General features: G+C 35.8%; 1 protein-coding gene and 1 pseudogene across 1 annotated transcript in view; both read right to left on the reverse strand.

Moving 5' to 3' along the window:
* The window catches only part of LOC121449287, an 81,375-nt pseudogene that overhangs the window by 36,304 nt on the left and 30,043 nt on the right, over positions 1-15,028 (reverse strand).
* LOC121449999 (amine sulfotransferase-like) overlaps positions 1-15,028 on the reverse strand; it is a 29,013-nt gene that overhangs the window by 2,994 nt on the left and 10,991 nt on the right. The window contains exons 2-5 of the mRNA XM_041654657.1: positions 13,734-13,885; positions 11,119-11,327; positions 7,260-7,386; positions 5,940-6,034 (exon numbers count right to left, since the gene is read on the reverse strand). Coding sequence (XP_041510591.1) covers positions 5,940-6,034; positions 7,260-7,386; positions 11,119-11,327; positions 13,734-13,875 — 573 coding nt within the window. The 5' untranslated portion in view covers positions 13,876-13,885. The remainder of the gene's footprint in view (positions 1-5,939; positions 6,035-7,259; positions 7,387-11,118; positions 11,328-13,733; positions 13,886-15,028) is intronic.

Below are 15,028 nucleotides of genomic sequence, written 5' to 3' on the forward strand. Positions count from 1 at the left end.
TATGTATGTATGTATTATTTGTTTATTTATTTGGCTTTTTTTTAAAGACAGGATTTCTCTGAAGTTTTGGAGCCTGTCCTGGATCTCACTCTGTAGACCAGGCTGGCCTTGAACACACAGAGATACATTGCCTCTGCCTCCTGAGTACTGGGATTAAAGAATGTGCCACCACTGCCCAGATGAGGACAGTTATATTAAAGAAGCTATACAAACCAATCCACAAATTGTATGTAGTCTAAAACAAAATTGCTGTGTTTTTTCTGCAAAGAAAAAAAAAGAAAAGAAAGGAAGAAAAGAAAATCTATGTAAAAGTCATATGATTTTGACACCTCATAGGAGCTAGTTATCTTTTTTAACCATGTGTTCCCCAAGGATTGCTGTTAGCTGATTAGGAATGGCAGGAAACCCCTTTACCTACTGAACCTTCTCTACCCACAAAGAAGTACTTTATTGTCTTGGTGATTCTAACAGTGTGGTAATGACTTGAATATAAAAATGACCCATTAGGACAGAATAGACTTCCCCGAAATAATCTCTAGATAATAATTCTAAAAAGGTTTTTTGATATTACTGCCAAAAATGTTAAATGAAAATGATTATTCATTTTAAAAAATGTTCTTGGATAAATCAGATATCCATATTTAACAGAACAAAGCTGAATTCTCACCTTACAGTGTATTTCAAACCAATGAAAATTGGCCAAACATAAAAACAAGGGCCTAAACTACGATGCTCTTAGAGAGACTTAAAGGGAATGATTTACAGCATAGGATTTCACAGTGGTGTCTGTAATATGTCCCTAGAAGTACAAATATCCAGAAAAAATACTTATTAAATTGATTATACTAAATTTAGTAACACCTACGTAAAAGGGGACAGATTCAATGAAGTGAAAAGATCACCTATAGAATGGGAACAATATGTCATTTATCTGATACAGCATTACCCTCAGAAATCAACAATAACAAAATCAACTTAACTAAAACTTTAAATAAACTATCCTCAAAGGAAGTCTAGAACCATTAAACACAGGAGAAAACTGTTCTGTATCACTAGTCATTTGGGAAGTAGAAACCGACAAGAAGAGCACACATCTTATGTCCTATTACAATGACTATTTCTTAACAAATTAAAGAAAATCATAAGCACGGTTGCTGCTTGTAGTAAAAGAGCGTGCTGCATTCCTGGCATGCAGCTAGCTTATATCCCGAAATAACAACACACAAATTGTATTCATTTAAACACTGTCTGGCCCATTAGTTCTAGCCTCTTCTTCGCTAATTCTTACATCTTGATTCAGCCCATTTCTAACAATCTGTATTCACCACGAGGTCATGGCTTAATGGGAAAGATTCAGCATGTCACCTGGTGGGTGGCTGGCTCCATTGTGGCTCTCTCTGACTTTCTTTTCTTCCTCCCAGAATTCCGTTCTGTTTTTCCTGCCTATCTCAGTTCGCCCTATCAACTAGGCCAGGGCAGTCTCTTTAATTAACCAATGAAAGTAACACATAGACAGAAGACCCTCATACACCAGCTGGTGGTAAAAATATAAAGTGGTTCATTTGTGAAGGGAAACCTATGATGCTTGTTTCACAAAACAAAATCAGGATCACTGTATGACCCAGCAACTCCACTAATGGCTTTCACTTCTGACTCCAAGCAATTGAAACCAAAATCTATGAAGGATTTGTACCTCTATATTCACAGCATCAGTATGCACAACAGCTAAAATGTGGAATCAAGCCAAACTTATGTAGATTATAGAACATAAATGCAATGGGACGTTCAGACAGAGAGAAGGAATTCTGATATATGATGCAATAAGCCTTGATGACATAGAGGACATCACAGTAAGTAAAGTAAGTCAATAAAAATACAACTGCATGTCTCCACTCATGCCAAGTACTAAGCTTAAAGAAATTAATACAGGAAGAACATAGTGTGGTAATTTTCAGGACAGAGAAAAGAATAATAATGAGTTATGGTTTAATAGTCCCAGGGTTCAGCTTGCCAAAAGGAAATTGGATAGTGGAAGTGACAAATGGTTACATAAAAAGTCAGGATGGTCAAATGGCACATTTCATGTAATAGATTATAAATCATTATTAAGAGTGCAATTGGGGTTAATAGCCTGAGTATGAATGTAGTAGTTGCTTATGAAAAATTAATTTTTCATAATTTTTCAGAGAAGTCGCAACATTCTTCATGATGAAGAAGCACTTCCCCCAAATCACAAACAAAAATCATAAATAAGAATGAACACATGGGTTTTATTTGTAGATTTAAAAATAAATATTGATTAAGAGAAGCTTAAAATTCCATTCATATTTAATGAAAGCTGGGCTTTTGAGGAGTCTATACATTTAATACAAAAAACAGAGATGTGTTTGCAGCTGGGGACCAGATGGTTTAGTACACCGCTAAGATGATTTGAGTGTGTTAGTCTCCATCTTTGTCTGTGGCCAATTGTGAAAGGAACTTGGTGTGTTGTGATGAATAAAATAATAGGATCCTAATGCTAAGTGATTTACACAAATGGCTTTGATGCATAATAACTGACTACAAAACGAAGAGCAGAAAGAACATGAAAAACAAAACAATGCAGCTGAAAGAAAGAAAAGAGATGAGAACTCTAGATGCTGCCAACGATGGAATTATTGGAAATAATTTTTACATAATATTATATTCAAGGAGGTAAAAGACAAAAACTTAAACTGCCTGAACCCAATACTATAAATAAAAAGGAATTAAGAACAGACTGTCTTTAATTTAAAAAAAATGTAAATCTCCGTGAATAATTTTAGTACAAGCTTCAACTCAGATGAACTCATAAATAACAAACTTGGAGCCAGGGATAGGAGCAAATTAACTCTCAGAATGATACAGAATGGAAAGACAAAGATGTTGGCCCCTGTATGAAGAACTATGCCTGCCTTTGGTAAGGTGACACACAACTTTAATTCCAGGATTTAGGAGGCAGAAGCAGCTGGATCTCTGTAAGTTCAAGGCTACATTGGTCTAAATAAAGAGTTTTAGACAAGCTAGAATTACATACTCAGATGCTATCTCAATAAAAGTAACAAATTAACACAAACAAAATAGGGAGTTTTGAATGTGATACAAGTCATTAGACTCCTGTGACTTTCATTTTTTTTTTTTGTACAGGATAGTTTCTCAGCAAATGAGACATTTCCTCAATTCCCCACCTTTCTCTGTTCATAATTCTAAGGCACATTTTATGAAAGAGCAAACTGTTTTTCATATAAATCTAGGAACCCCTCTCTGATTTCCCCCATATTCAGTCTTCAGTGACTACTACAGTGAGGAACATAATACAGATGCAATTCTTTACTGTAGACTTCGACCATTTGGAACATACAAAGGAAAAATAAACACATATAGGAAGGAAAAATCAAGTCCCTCACATCCTTTGAGGATTTGCCATTAAGTGGATTCTGATGTCTTTTCAGGTAAATTAAAATATCTAGATTCTTTTGCTTGTTTGTGTTTACATTTTAAAGGAAAATACATGAAGAAAAGACAAGCATTCAGTTCAAGAGTTATTAGGACATGAATCATAATTCGAACATATATTTAGGTAACCGAAATATGTAGGTTATTTTAGATCCCCACCAAATGTATCTCCTCCTAGTAGTAAGCCTCATCTTTTCTCCAAACAATGACTGTCCTCATCAATGAGGATGACTTTTTGCTATACCCATACTTTTGTCCCATCAATAGGAATCTTTTAACACTGTCTGCATTCTATCCATTGCTCTGTTCTTGAGAAAGGAAAACAGAAATGTTTCTGTATAGTCATGAAGTGCCTAGAGATGGCACTTCTAAGTCAGTGAATAACCAAACTCATCTGAAATTAACTGGTGATAATCAGTGGAGAAGCAAGCATGAAGATTTAGACAAAAATTACAAAGTCATTTCACAGCAGTGGACAAGGAAGACACCAAAATTATCTTAACTTTGTTGCAAATATAATTACTTGAGTATATTGGGAGTTTTCTCTCTCTTTAAAAATAACTTCAGTTATAATTATGGGCATGATGTGTGAGAATAGTCAGTGGGTAAATCCTCATCTTTAACTGGTCTACTTACATTTACCATTTTCAGTTTTAAACTCTTGATAGGGAATGATATTCCAAAGATATTATTTTTTCCATTGCTGTGGATTTTTATAATTCTTAAAGTCTCTTCACCACTTTAGGAATAATCCTTAGCATGACGCACATATTTTGTGCAGTCCTGACTTTGGTCTCACATACTAGTTTCTTGTCTCCTAGCCCTACACCTTTGATGTTCAAGTCCTTTTCTTACTTGGTTCTAGGTACTGTATTTGTTCATAAAAATTCCATCTTGTGTTTTGCTTTTAGCCATTTCTTTTTTATTAATTCATATATATTAACTTGAAAATCCCATGTTCCTTTTCCCCCAGAAAAACCATTATCTTCACTTATTGTAGAAACCTTTATATGAATACTAACATTTTATTTGGCATTTCTTTAATAACTACACTTTCTAGTCTAAAATCTCTAAAAGTTTAAAAATCACAGTGTATAGGTGTGTGTGTGTGTGTGTGTGTGTGTGTGTGTGTGTGTGTGTGTGTGTGCATCCGTGTGAGCATGCAATATGTTTGCTGCAAGACTGGAACTAGTGCCATGGTGCATGGGTGGAGCTCAGAAGACAAATTTATGGAGTGATTTCTGGCCTTCCAACTTTATGGAGGTTAAGATGATTTAATTTGAGTTTCAGGCTCACATTGGAAGTCCCTTTACACACTTTGCCATACCTCCAACCCACACACACAAGGATTTTTTTAATTTGGGTATTTGCTTTTTGACTATTTGCCTTCTTTGTTAGTGCATAAACTCTCTATAAAAAGGTAAGTCCTTGTTTATTCATGTTTTGAAGAGTGTCACAGAGAAATAATTCACTTATTTTTGTCAATCAATATGTCAATAAGAACATGAATCTGGTGAATTTTAACTCATTTTTTTTATTTATACAGCATGTTAAGGTACTGTTTACTTATGAACATTCAAAAATATTCTATAGATTCATCTTCAAGATGCTCCAAGATTATTTTTTCAAAAAGGGAGAACTTGTTCCATTGGTTAAATTATGGTGTGGCTATAATTGTCCACATTTTATAGTAGTTACATGCCTCACTGTTGTTTGCTGGCCTTTAGTAGTGACTATAGACTCCCTGAGTATATAGCCAAAGGAAATGAAGTCACCATTCAAAATCTTACTGTTATCTAGTGTTATTCCTATACATCTTCAACATGTACTTTGTCTAGTGTCCATCAACAGATGGAGGAGTAAATAATTTATGATATATGATGTATACAGTATATAAAATAGATGATTATTCAGAAATAAAAATAAAATGTAATTATGTCATCTACAGTAAAATGTATGAAGTTCAGGACATCAGGTTAAGTTAATAAGCCAGACAATGAGGCAAATTTCTTGTGTTCGCTTATATGTTGAAACCAAAAGTCAACCTTAAAGTAGAATTGTGTTTAATAGTAATTGGGGAGGGTATTGACAATGCAAGAAGCATGGCAAGATAAGATCAATGCATACCCTATTCATGGGCAAGAATATAACATCAATTACCACTAATGGATGAAACTAACATGTAATAATAAAGTTTTTAATTATAAATCCATTGGCGCTATGAAGTTTTGGGGTTGCATTTGACACAGGTAGTTGCATAAGAAGGGATCACAAAAGATGAGTTTACATGGAGAATAGAGTATGGGGGAGTGCAGTGAATGAGGCAGAGGCTGGACATTAGGAATCATCTCCAACAAAAGGCCCAAAAAGAATTAAAGTATGAAGATAACAGGAAGAATGTATTTTCAACCAAGAGAAGTGTGGTGTAAAAGGAATCATTTAAAAATACAACTACCTCATCTTACCTTCTTCATATCTTCATAGCTCAGGAACATAATGTTGAAGTCCTGTCTGTGTTCATACCAGCCTCTTATGTGGTCAAACCAATTGCTTCCTACCACTGGGAAGAAAAGTAACAAGTGAGAATGCCAAGCTGTGTGTCCATGTAGTGGACAAGAAACTCTGTGCCTCCTTTTCTGGCTTGAAACTTTTAGAAATAAAACAGATGGCCTGAAATGGATATTCATATCCCTATTTAAAATGTTTAGTGGTTTGATGAAACAATTACCTGACATTCATAGAAACCAGTCTATATAATGTTTGTGCAGGAACATAAAAGAAATAATTGAGAAATAAAGAGCCTGAGGGTGCAGGTGGCTTTAAGGCACACTGGTTCTTTTTCCTACTTCTCCACAGAGGTCATATGTCTCTGTTTTTTTTTTTTTCTTATTCACTGTCTGCAGTGGTACAGAATCTGAATATCATCTTACAAGCAAGATAATGCTCTTGTACCCTATAAAGATTGGTTACATGCTTTGGTTTAATACAATGCTGATTGGCCAATATCCAGGCAGGAAGTATAGGTGGGGTGACCACACTAGGAGAATTCTAGGAAGAGGAAAGGCAGAGATAGTCATCAAACAGAGGAAGCAAGATGAACATGCTGCACTCAGAAAAGGTAACAAATCATGTAGTTAAACATATAGAAAAATTATGGATTAATTTAAGTTGTAAGAGCTAGTTAATAATAAGTCTGAGCTAATAGGACAAACTGTTTATGTAATTAGTATAAGCCTCTGTGTTTTTTTTGTGGGGGCGGACTGAATGACTATGGGTCCATGTAGGACAGAAAATTCTGCCTTAGTGATGAGCCTCTTGCCTTAATTAATCCACCTATGTAGTAGAATGTACAATTCCAGAGCTTCATTATAAAGCCATACACAGGCTCATGCAAAACATACAATACCCTTAGCATCTTCTCTGACAGAATGGATTATATTACCTTTGCCACTAGTTGGAAGGAATTGATAGAATATCTGTAAACCAAAATAGTTCCCAAATGACATGCCTTTGTAATCCTGAAAATCCTCAAGTGGTGAATAAAGAAAGAAAACTCAGTTGTTAGCGCATAGAGTTGACAACCAATTGTCACTAGAGATAAGTTCTATGTGTTTTTTGTTTGTCTGGTATTGTTTTTTTTTTGTTCTGGTATTTTTTTTCTTGTTCTTTCTAAAAAGAAATGCCATGCTCCATTCTTTAAATTATGTTCTGTAAGTCTAAGAATTTGGTTTACTGGTCCCTTTTGTGTAATTAATTTCATTCTGGGTCGATGAGTTAGTACTTACCTCTTCCATCTAGAAATGCTTGCATAAATGTTTCTAATGTATTTGAGGCTTCAGGTTGACGCAACAAATTTGAAAAATGAAAGTAGGAGGTCAAAACATCTTTCGGGTTTCTGTAGATATAAAGAATCTGCAGATAGAATTATGGAATTATTTCTTTAAGCAAATTTTGGTTATGCTTATAAGTTTTTAAATACAATTTTATGGTATTCAATAGTGACAACAAGCATAATTATTTCTTCTAGTCTTTGAGCTGTAGAAAGTCAAATGGCTATTTATTTATATTTTCGTATTACAAAGAGTACTATAATAAACAACCTTTCTCTATTGCATTTCATGTTTAAGGATGTAGTTCAAAAAGAGTGCAAGATCATGATGTGTACTCCCACTGAAACAGTCTACCTGATGTAATGGGAGCTCAGCAACTTCAGCTGGACCTGAAAGGAACAATCATAGATCCAAACCAGTCCCTCTGAATGTGGGTGACTGTTGCATGGCTTGGGCAGTCTGTGGGATCACTGGCAGTGGCATCAGGATTTATCCCTACTGCTTGTCCTGACTTTTTGGGAACCTATTCTTATTAAATGGATACCTTGCTCAGCCTAGATATAGTGGGAGGGCCTTGGACCTTCCCCAAATCAATGTGCTTTACCCTCTGTGAGGAGTGGTTGGGGGAGGTGGAGTGCAGGGGTATGTGGAGGAATGTGAGATGAAGAGGAAGTAGTAACTTGGATTGGTATGTATAATGAAAAAAGCTTGTTTTTTTAAGAGAATTAAAAATTAATTTAATTAAAAAGAATGTAGCTCAATTCTCAAAAAGCAATATTATTTGTAATGTTCATAAACATTTGAACAATAATTTGTCTTATGTGATCACAATATATAAAATTTTTAATTAAAAATTTAAAAGTAAAATTCATTACTCATGAGGGTCAATTGATAGATATTATATGATAGCAAAAAAAGATAAATCTGAAAACAAAAAACTAAGAATCATAATGAAATAACTAGTAATCTATTTATAATCTTCAAATACAAATGAGCTTTTCCTTCATATCTTTCAGAAAAAATAATGTAAACATGAGTTAAGAGCGTGAGTAGGATAAAAACTCATACATAGAAGCAATAATCTGTGGGTGTCTGTCCACAACATTAGCACCTGGGTATCTAGGGCAGGAGGAAGAGCCCATGCCAGCTTTGGCTACATGAAATACTCTCATAAGGGAAATAAAGTAAGAAAGTGAGGAAAAGAATAAGAAAGGAAAACTAAAACCCAGAGAACATATCTCTAGGCTTAACACAAGGAAAGTTTTTTCAAATGTGAATTTATTTAAAAGAAAAATAGGACAGGCTTCACAGACCCCACCTGCACCAGAAGAAACAGGTGAGTATCAGATATCTTGGCTGGAAAGCCCTGCTCTCTAGGCCCTATACCCTGCACTTCCGCAAACCACAGAACCCCCAGAAATCAGGCAGCAGTTCTCTCTCCCATCAACCATCCCTTGCTGCAGGACACACTGGCTGACCTACACATGAAGGGACAGCAACTCCTGGAGCCATAGGCCCAAACTGCACCCAGAGAAAGCGGCCTGAACTGCAGCTGGAGGAAGAGCAACCACCAGAACTACAGAACCCACTTGTACCAATTAGAGGAAAAGATGGGTAGATCGTAGTGTAAGAATAATACAACGACATAAAGAGCAACATGGCATCACCAGAAATGAGTGGTTCTACAACAACCAGGTCTGAATATCCCAACACACAGATGAAGCAGAAGAAAATGACCTTAAATATAACTTTCTGAAAATGATAGAGGCCCTTAAAGAGGAAATGAAAAGTTCCCTTAAAGAAATGGAGGAAAAAGAAAACAATAACCTGGAAGAAATCAATAAATCCTTTTTTTAAAAAAAAAGTAAAGAATACCATGAAAAAACAACCAGACAAGTGAAAGAAACAGTTCAAGACTTGAAATTTCAAATAGAGGCAATACAGAAAACACAAACTGAGGGAATTCTGGATGTGGAAAAACAGTATAAATGAACAGGAACTACAGGTGCAAGCTTAGCCAATAGTATGAAAGAGATGGAAGAGGGAATCTCAGGCACTGAAGACACAAGAAAGGAAATTGATTCATAGGTCAAAGAAAATGTTAAATCTAACAAATTCTTAGCACAACCCCCCCCCCAAAATTCCACTTGTCATGTATTAATCAAAACACTAAACATACATAATAAAGAAATTATACTAAGACCTGCAAAGGAAAAAGGACAAGTATCATAAAAAGGCTGAGCTATCAAAATTACTCCAGACTTCTCAATAGAAATTCTGAAAGCAAAGAGGTCCTTGGCAGATATTATGTAGACACTAAGAGATCATGTATGCCAGCCCAGGCTAGTATACCCAGCAAATTTCTCAATCACCATAGGTAGAGAAAACAAGATATTCCATGACAAATCCAGATTTGAACAATACCTAGCCACAAGTCCAGCCCTACAGAAAGTACTAAAAGAAAAACTCCAACCAAAGAAAGCTAGCTGCACCCACAAAAACCACAGGTAACAGGTAACCTCATATCAGCAAGCCCCTAGAAGGGAAGCATACAAACACGCCCACCACCACCAAAATCAAACAGGACAGCAATTAACAATCACTGTTCATTAATATCTCTTAATATGAATGGTCTCAACACACCTCAACCACAAAAACAGTGATTCCCTCAGAGTAAAGTTTAGGAAAGGATTTTCCAAGCAAATGGGCCAAAGAAGCAAGTGTATGTAACTATCCTAATGTCTAACAAAATAGATTTTAAACTAAAATTAATCAAAAGACATGGAGAAGGACATTTAGCTCATGTCAGTCTAGTGCGAGCTCAGGGACTGTTGACTGACAGATGAGAAACCTGCATGGGACTGAACTAGATTCTCTACATGTAAGTGACAGTTATGTGGCTTGATCTGTTGGAGGGGCGCCCAGAAGTAGCAACAGGGCCTATCCCAGGTACATGAACCTGCTTTTTGGAGTCTGTTCCCTATAGTGGGATACCTTACTTAGTCTTGATATCAAGGGTAGAGGCTTGCTCCTTCCTCAAGTTAGTATTCCAGACCTTGTTGATTTCTGAAGGAAGGCCTTACTACCTCTGAGAAGTGGATGGAGAATGAGGATGGGATAGGTGGAGGACAGGGAAAGAGGATAGAGGGGAACTGGGGCTGGTATATAAGGATGAAAAGTAATTTTTAATAAAAACATAAAAAATAGCAAGAAAAATCAATCAGTTTGATAACACTAAAATTAAGAATGTTGCTGATGAAAACCCACATGAGAAAAGCAATGAGGATAAGCTAAAATAGATTCGTATCTTGAAGTTATAGAAAACAAACTGACCAGAAGAATGTAATTAAACATTGGGCTAATGATAGACTCTTTTCACACAGTCAAACATCATGATGGCCACTAAACATCCAACATTGGCACTCCCATTACGAGGATGAGGATGCAAATTAACATACATTTGAGACACCTTTTCCTAGCTGCCATGTTTATAAACATCTAAAAGTCTGATATGTCAAGTTACTAGGGAAACACTAAGAATTCATCTATCGTGCATTTCTGCAAGAAATGACAAATACACTTTCTTCAGAAAGACTGCACCACCTTTGTAAGTGGAGTACTCTGGTCACTGTGGCTCTGCAGTCTATTCATGGGTGTGGGTTCTAGGGAAGCTGGTGGAAGAGTACCAGGAGACACACTCAAGATTGTTCATAGCAGCTGCATCACAGTGGCAAAATATTGGAATAGACTAATTATTCAGTACTTAGAGAAGGCATTCCATGGGTACAGTAAGTCACTAAACTCTATGACATACTTTGACTTTTTTGTTCTTGAAAACTTTTGGCACTAAATAATACGGGAGGTGGGTAGAAAAGATACGAGGCGATGGCCTTTTGGCAAAGTCCACATTACGAATATTGTACTCAAAGAATAGTACTCTGTCTGTGGTTTTGATGTTTTCAGTGTTGTTCCTGTGTCCCTCAAAATAAATCAGGGTGAGGATCTGTTGTGTCCAGACGGTTCCTGTAAGAACAAATAACAATCCCGTTTTCAATGCTGAAGTAGGTTTTTAATAATGAATACCAACAGTGATGTATCTGTTTTACAAATAATTTGGAGCTCTCTTTTCCTTTAGCACCCCAGGGATGCTTGGACATGCCCCTTTTTCATTTCGCCTTTTCTGCTTTGAACACTCAAGTCAGTAAGGCTGAACTCTACAACTCTTTGTTCCTTTCTCACTTACAAAGATGATAGTGATAATCCAGATGATTCTTGTAGTGTCTGTGTGTTCTATGCTTCATGTTGATTCCTTTCATTAATATTTAACTACTATTGACATATAACATTTGCAGATATTGACAGGTAAAATGCAGTACTACTACATGAGGATACATACAGTGTGGTCAGATCACACCAGGGATAGTGGCATTTCTGTCTTGCTGACAGTTCTTTCATGTTTGGAGCCTTCTAGCTTATTTATTAATTTTCATAAGATATATGGAAGATTACAGAATGCCACTTTATTTCTGTTTACGGGCAACTCTGACTCGTTTTGGAAATTACTTCATTATTTGCTTATATTTTAGAACTGAAAAATACTAATAGAATTAATATTTCCATTTTCTGCTCCTTATCTTGCTTTATACTCTCAAATACGTCTTGCCATATTCCTAGTAATTGATCATAGCACACATGTAGAAAGAAGAAACCAAAGATTTCAGTGTTATTGACATTTGGTCTCTGGACTATTAGATCATCATACAATGGAAGTATTTGGGAAATACATGCAAAATTTCAATTCTATTCCTTTTAAGAATGGATGCCATGTGATCAAATACTGTCGTGCTTAGGTTTAGCCTTAATTATTAATGGATATCCCTGATAATTTATTGGTGGCAGTATAGATTTGATTAATCCATAATAATTAATGGGATTCCAGATAATTCACTGGTAGTGGTATATATTGGATCAACCAGTCACTACTCCCAGTGAGGAGTGATGGTGCACCATATGAAGCAGTGCCTGAAATCTGGAAAGAGCTGATCATACCAAGACATCCCAGACTCCAGGGTTTCTGACAATGAATGTGCCAATATCCTGTGTGTCACAATATGAACACTCATCGCCTATTTCATTCTTTCTGAGGACCTCCAGAAGCACCCATCATCTCAGCAGCATCTGAGTTATTTAGTTATTATCTACAGTGAACCAGGGACTGCCTTACAGGGTCCTCCACGTTTTGTAGCACATTAAACATCACAAAGACAGAAAGCAAAGTAGGATTTGATAAGAACAATTTTTGCAATGCATCCTTATTTACTGAAATGTTTAAATATGGATACAAAATCTTATTATTTACATGGACAGTGGGGATGGGGTGGGGATGTTAATCTTAACACCTATAGCTTTACTATATAGTCTGTGTTAACCACTGAAAAAACTTACACTAAGACTTATAGGTTTCACCTTCTGCTGAAGAAGAAGTACCTTTACAAAAGTAACTTCAGTTCATCTTCATGTCCAACAGAAAACAGGAGTCAAACGGGAGTCGTTGTGCTTGCTTGTCCTGATTAGCTTCACAAACCTCAAGGCTTCTACACTTCTAGGAAGCCTCACTGCCTTGAGACTTTTTTTTACTATTTTTAAGAATTTTAAGTACATTACAGCTGTCTTGGTAATCTTGTCAACAGAATTGCATGCATTGGAAATTTAATCATTGTCTGAGATAAAGTCTCTACATAATAAAGCATGTATCTTTTACAGAAAAGGTTTTTCATTATCAGACCTGTTCAACAGGCTACGGAAACATGTCATCATTTACCAATAAGCTGTTGCTGGCTTCATATTTGATTCGCACCCTCCAGCATTTTTCCACAATAAATTACAATATATACATGGCAAGTGTTCTTATCCATAGAGACTTGTGATTTATTTACTCTTTGTACATACATTGTTCTAAAGTATAATTTGCTGTGATTACAGATACTGATGTCTGATGGAATTTAGGATATTCATGGAGACAAATCATTGGACTCCTATGAGGGGTTATCTAGATTAGGTTCATCAAGTTCACTGCAGATGGAAGTTGACAAGGAACCTTCAGCTGCCATTGGGACTTCTCCAACATGATGATGTATTCTGGTGCAGCAGTGAAAAAAGAAACTAATATTATTAAAATGACAGTGTGTGGAAAGTTGAATATTTATGCACTTATTATCAAACCAATATACAGGGTGGTGATGGAGCCCAACTTTAACCCCAGCACTTGGGAGGCAGAGGCAGATGGATCTCTGTGAGTTTGAGGCCAGCCTTGTCTACAACAGTAAATTCCAGGACAGGATCCTAAGCGACAGAGAAACCCTGACTTGAAAAAACAAACAAAATAAACAAACAAAAACAAATTCCATATGGCCTATTTATGCCACTCACCAGATTTCGGATATGTGACTATGAAGACATCATCATCTCTAATTTCCTGATTGTCCATGTTTTCCACTATGTTCATTTTAACTATAGACCTTTCAAAGTTATAGCCTCTGAAGTTAAGTATATGTTCACCTTTATTGTCCATATTTATTTACCTAGAAGAAAAAATTATGAAATTTTCTTAATTATCATAGTATTTTTCAATACTAAGTAATGCTTTTGAGTGGTCAACATGTACGAAGCATGACAAAAATGTCCCTCACATATTAATATTTTCTACAATAATCAATTACATATCCTAGATTATTTAAATTTACAATAATCTTATGTTACTACATTTTTATTATCACTGTATAATATATGAAGAAACAAACATAGAAGAAATCAGGAAGTTAGTAAGATTTTTCTATAATTTCAGATGGGAAAGGTGATCTTAGTTCTAAACATGCAGATGAGGAAATTAGGGTACAGAGAATGCAACCAAGTTTTGCAAGGTTGTTCAGTTGATCATCTTACAAAAAAGACAGCAAACAATTGGGGCAGAGTACGTGTTTGTAAATGAAGAGTTTTTTTGTATAATAAATTTTTATTCCTTATTTAGGGGCTGTATTATACAGCCATAATTCTGAAACCTTCAGAGCACAATTTGTACCTGTCACACGGAAGGTGGTCATCTAACCTTTTGAGAAAACCAGACCTTATCTTAACCAAAGGGTTAGGATATGCTAATGTCACTCTGAGACTTCTATGGTAATTTAAAAGGTTGCCTGGGAAGAGGTGGTAATTCAGTCTATGTGAGAGAGGAGCAATAGTTGCAGATGTGACCTAACTCATTCTCCCCTGCTACCCATAAAAAAAGATGCTAAGGGAACTTTCCCCTAGTTTACCTTTTGATATGAAAGTTGTTCAGATAATAAACACAACACGGGTGATCTTCAGGATTTGAATGAACCCTGAGACTCTCTCCTGATATTGCCACGTGAACTGTTTATATTCCCGTATCTCCACTCTGGTTCAAGAAATAATTTATGTTTGGGCTGGGCCCTGACATAGTGGTATCCAATGTGGGGCTGATCGTTGAACCCTAAAAATCACTGAAGAAGTGACCAGACATATGGAGGAGAACATGAGTATCCCATGAGGAAATTTCACCACAGTTAGTGAATGAGTAATGAGCACTCAGAACTGAAGAATAAAATATAAAGAAGCATAGAATAAAACAGGACAAAAAATGGTAATAAAAAATTTGTAAATATATTGAAATATGGGTGAATGAAGAAGTAATCAAATAGCTATAC

The sequence above is a fragment of the Microtus oregoni genome, unplaced genomic scaffold, assembly GCF_018167655.1.
Source record: "Microtus oregoni isolate MIOR12 unplaced genomic scaffold, Mior012 000006F_ref0000085, whole genome shotgun sequence".
Classification (NCBI taxonomy): Eukaryota; Metazoa; Chordata; class Mammalia; order Rodentia; family Cricetidae; genus Microtus; species Microtus oregoni.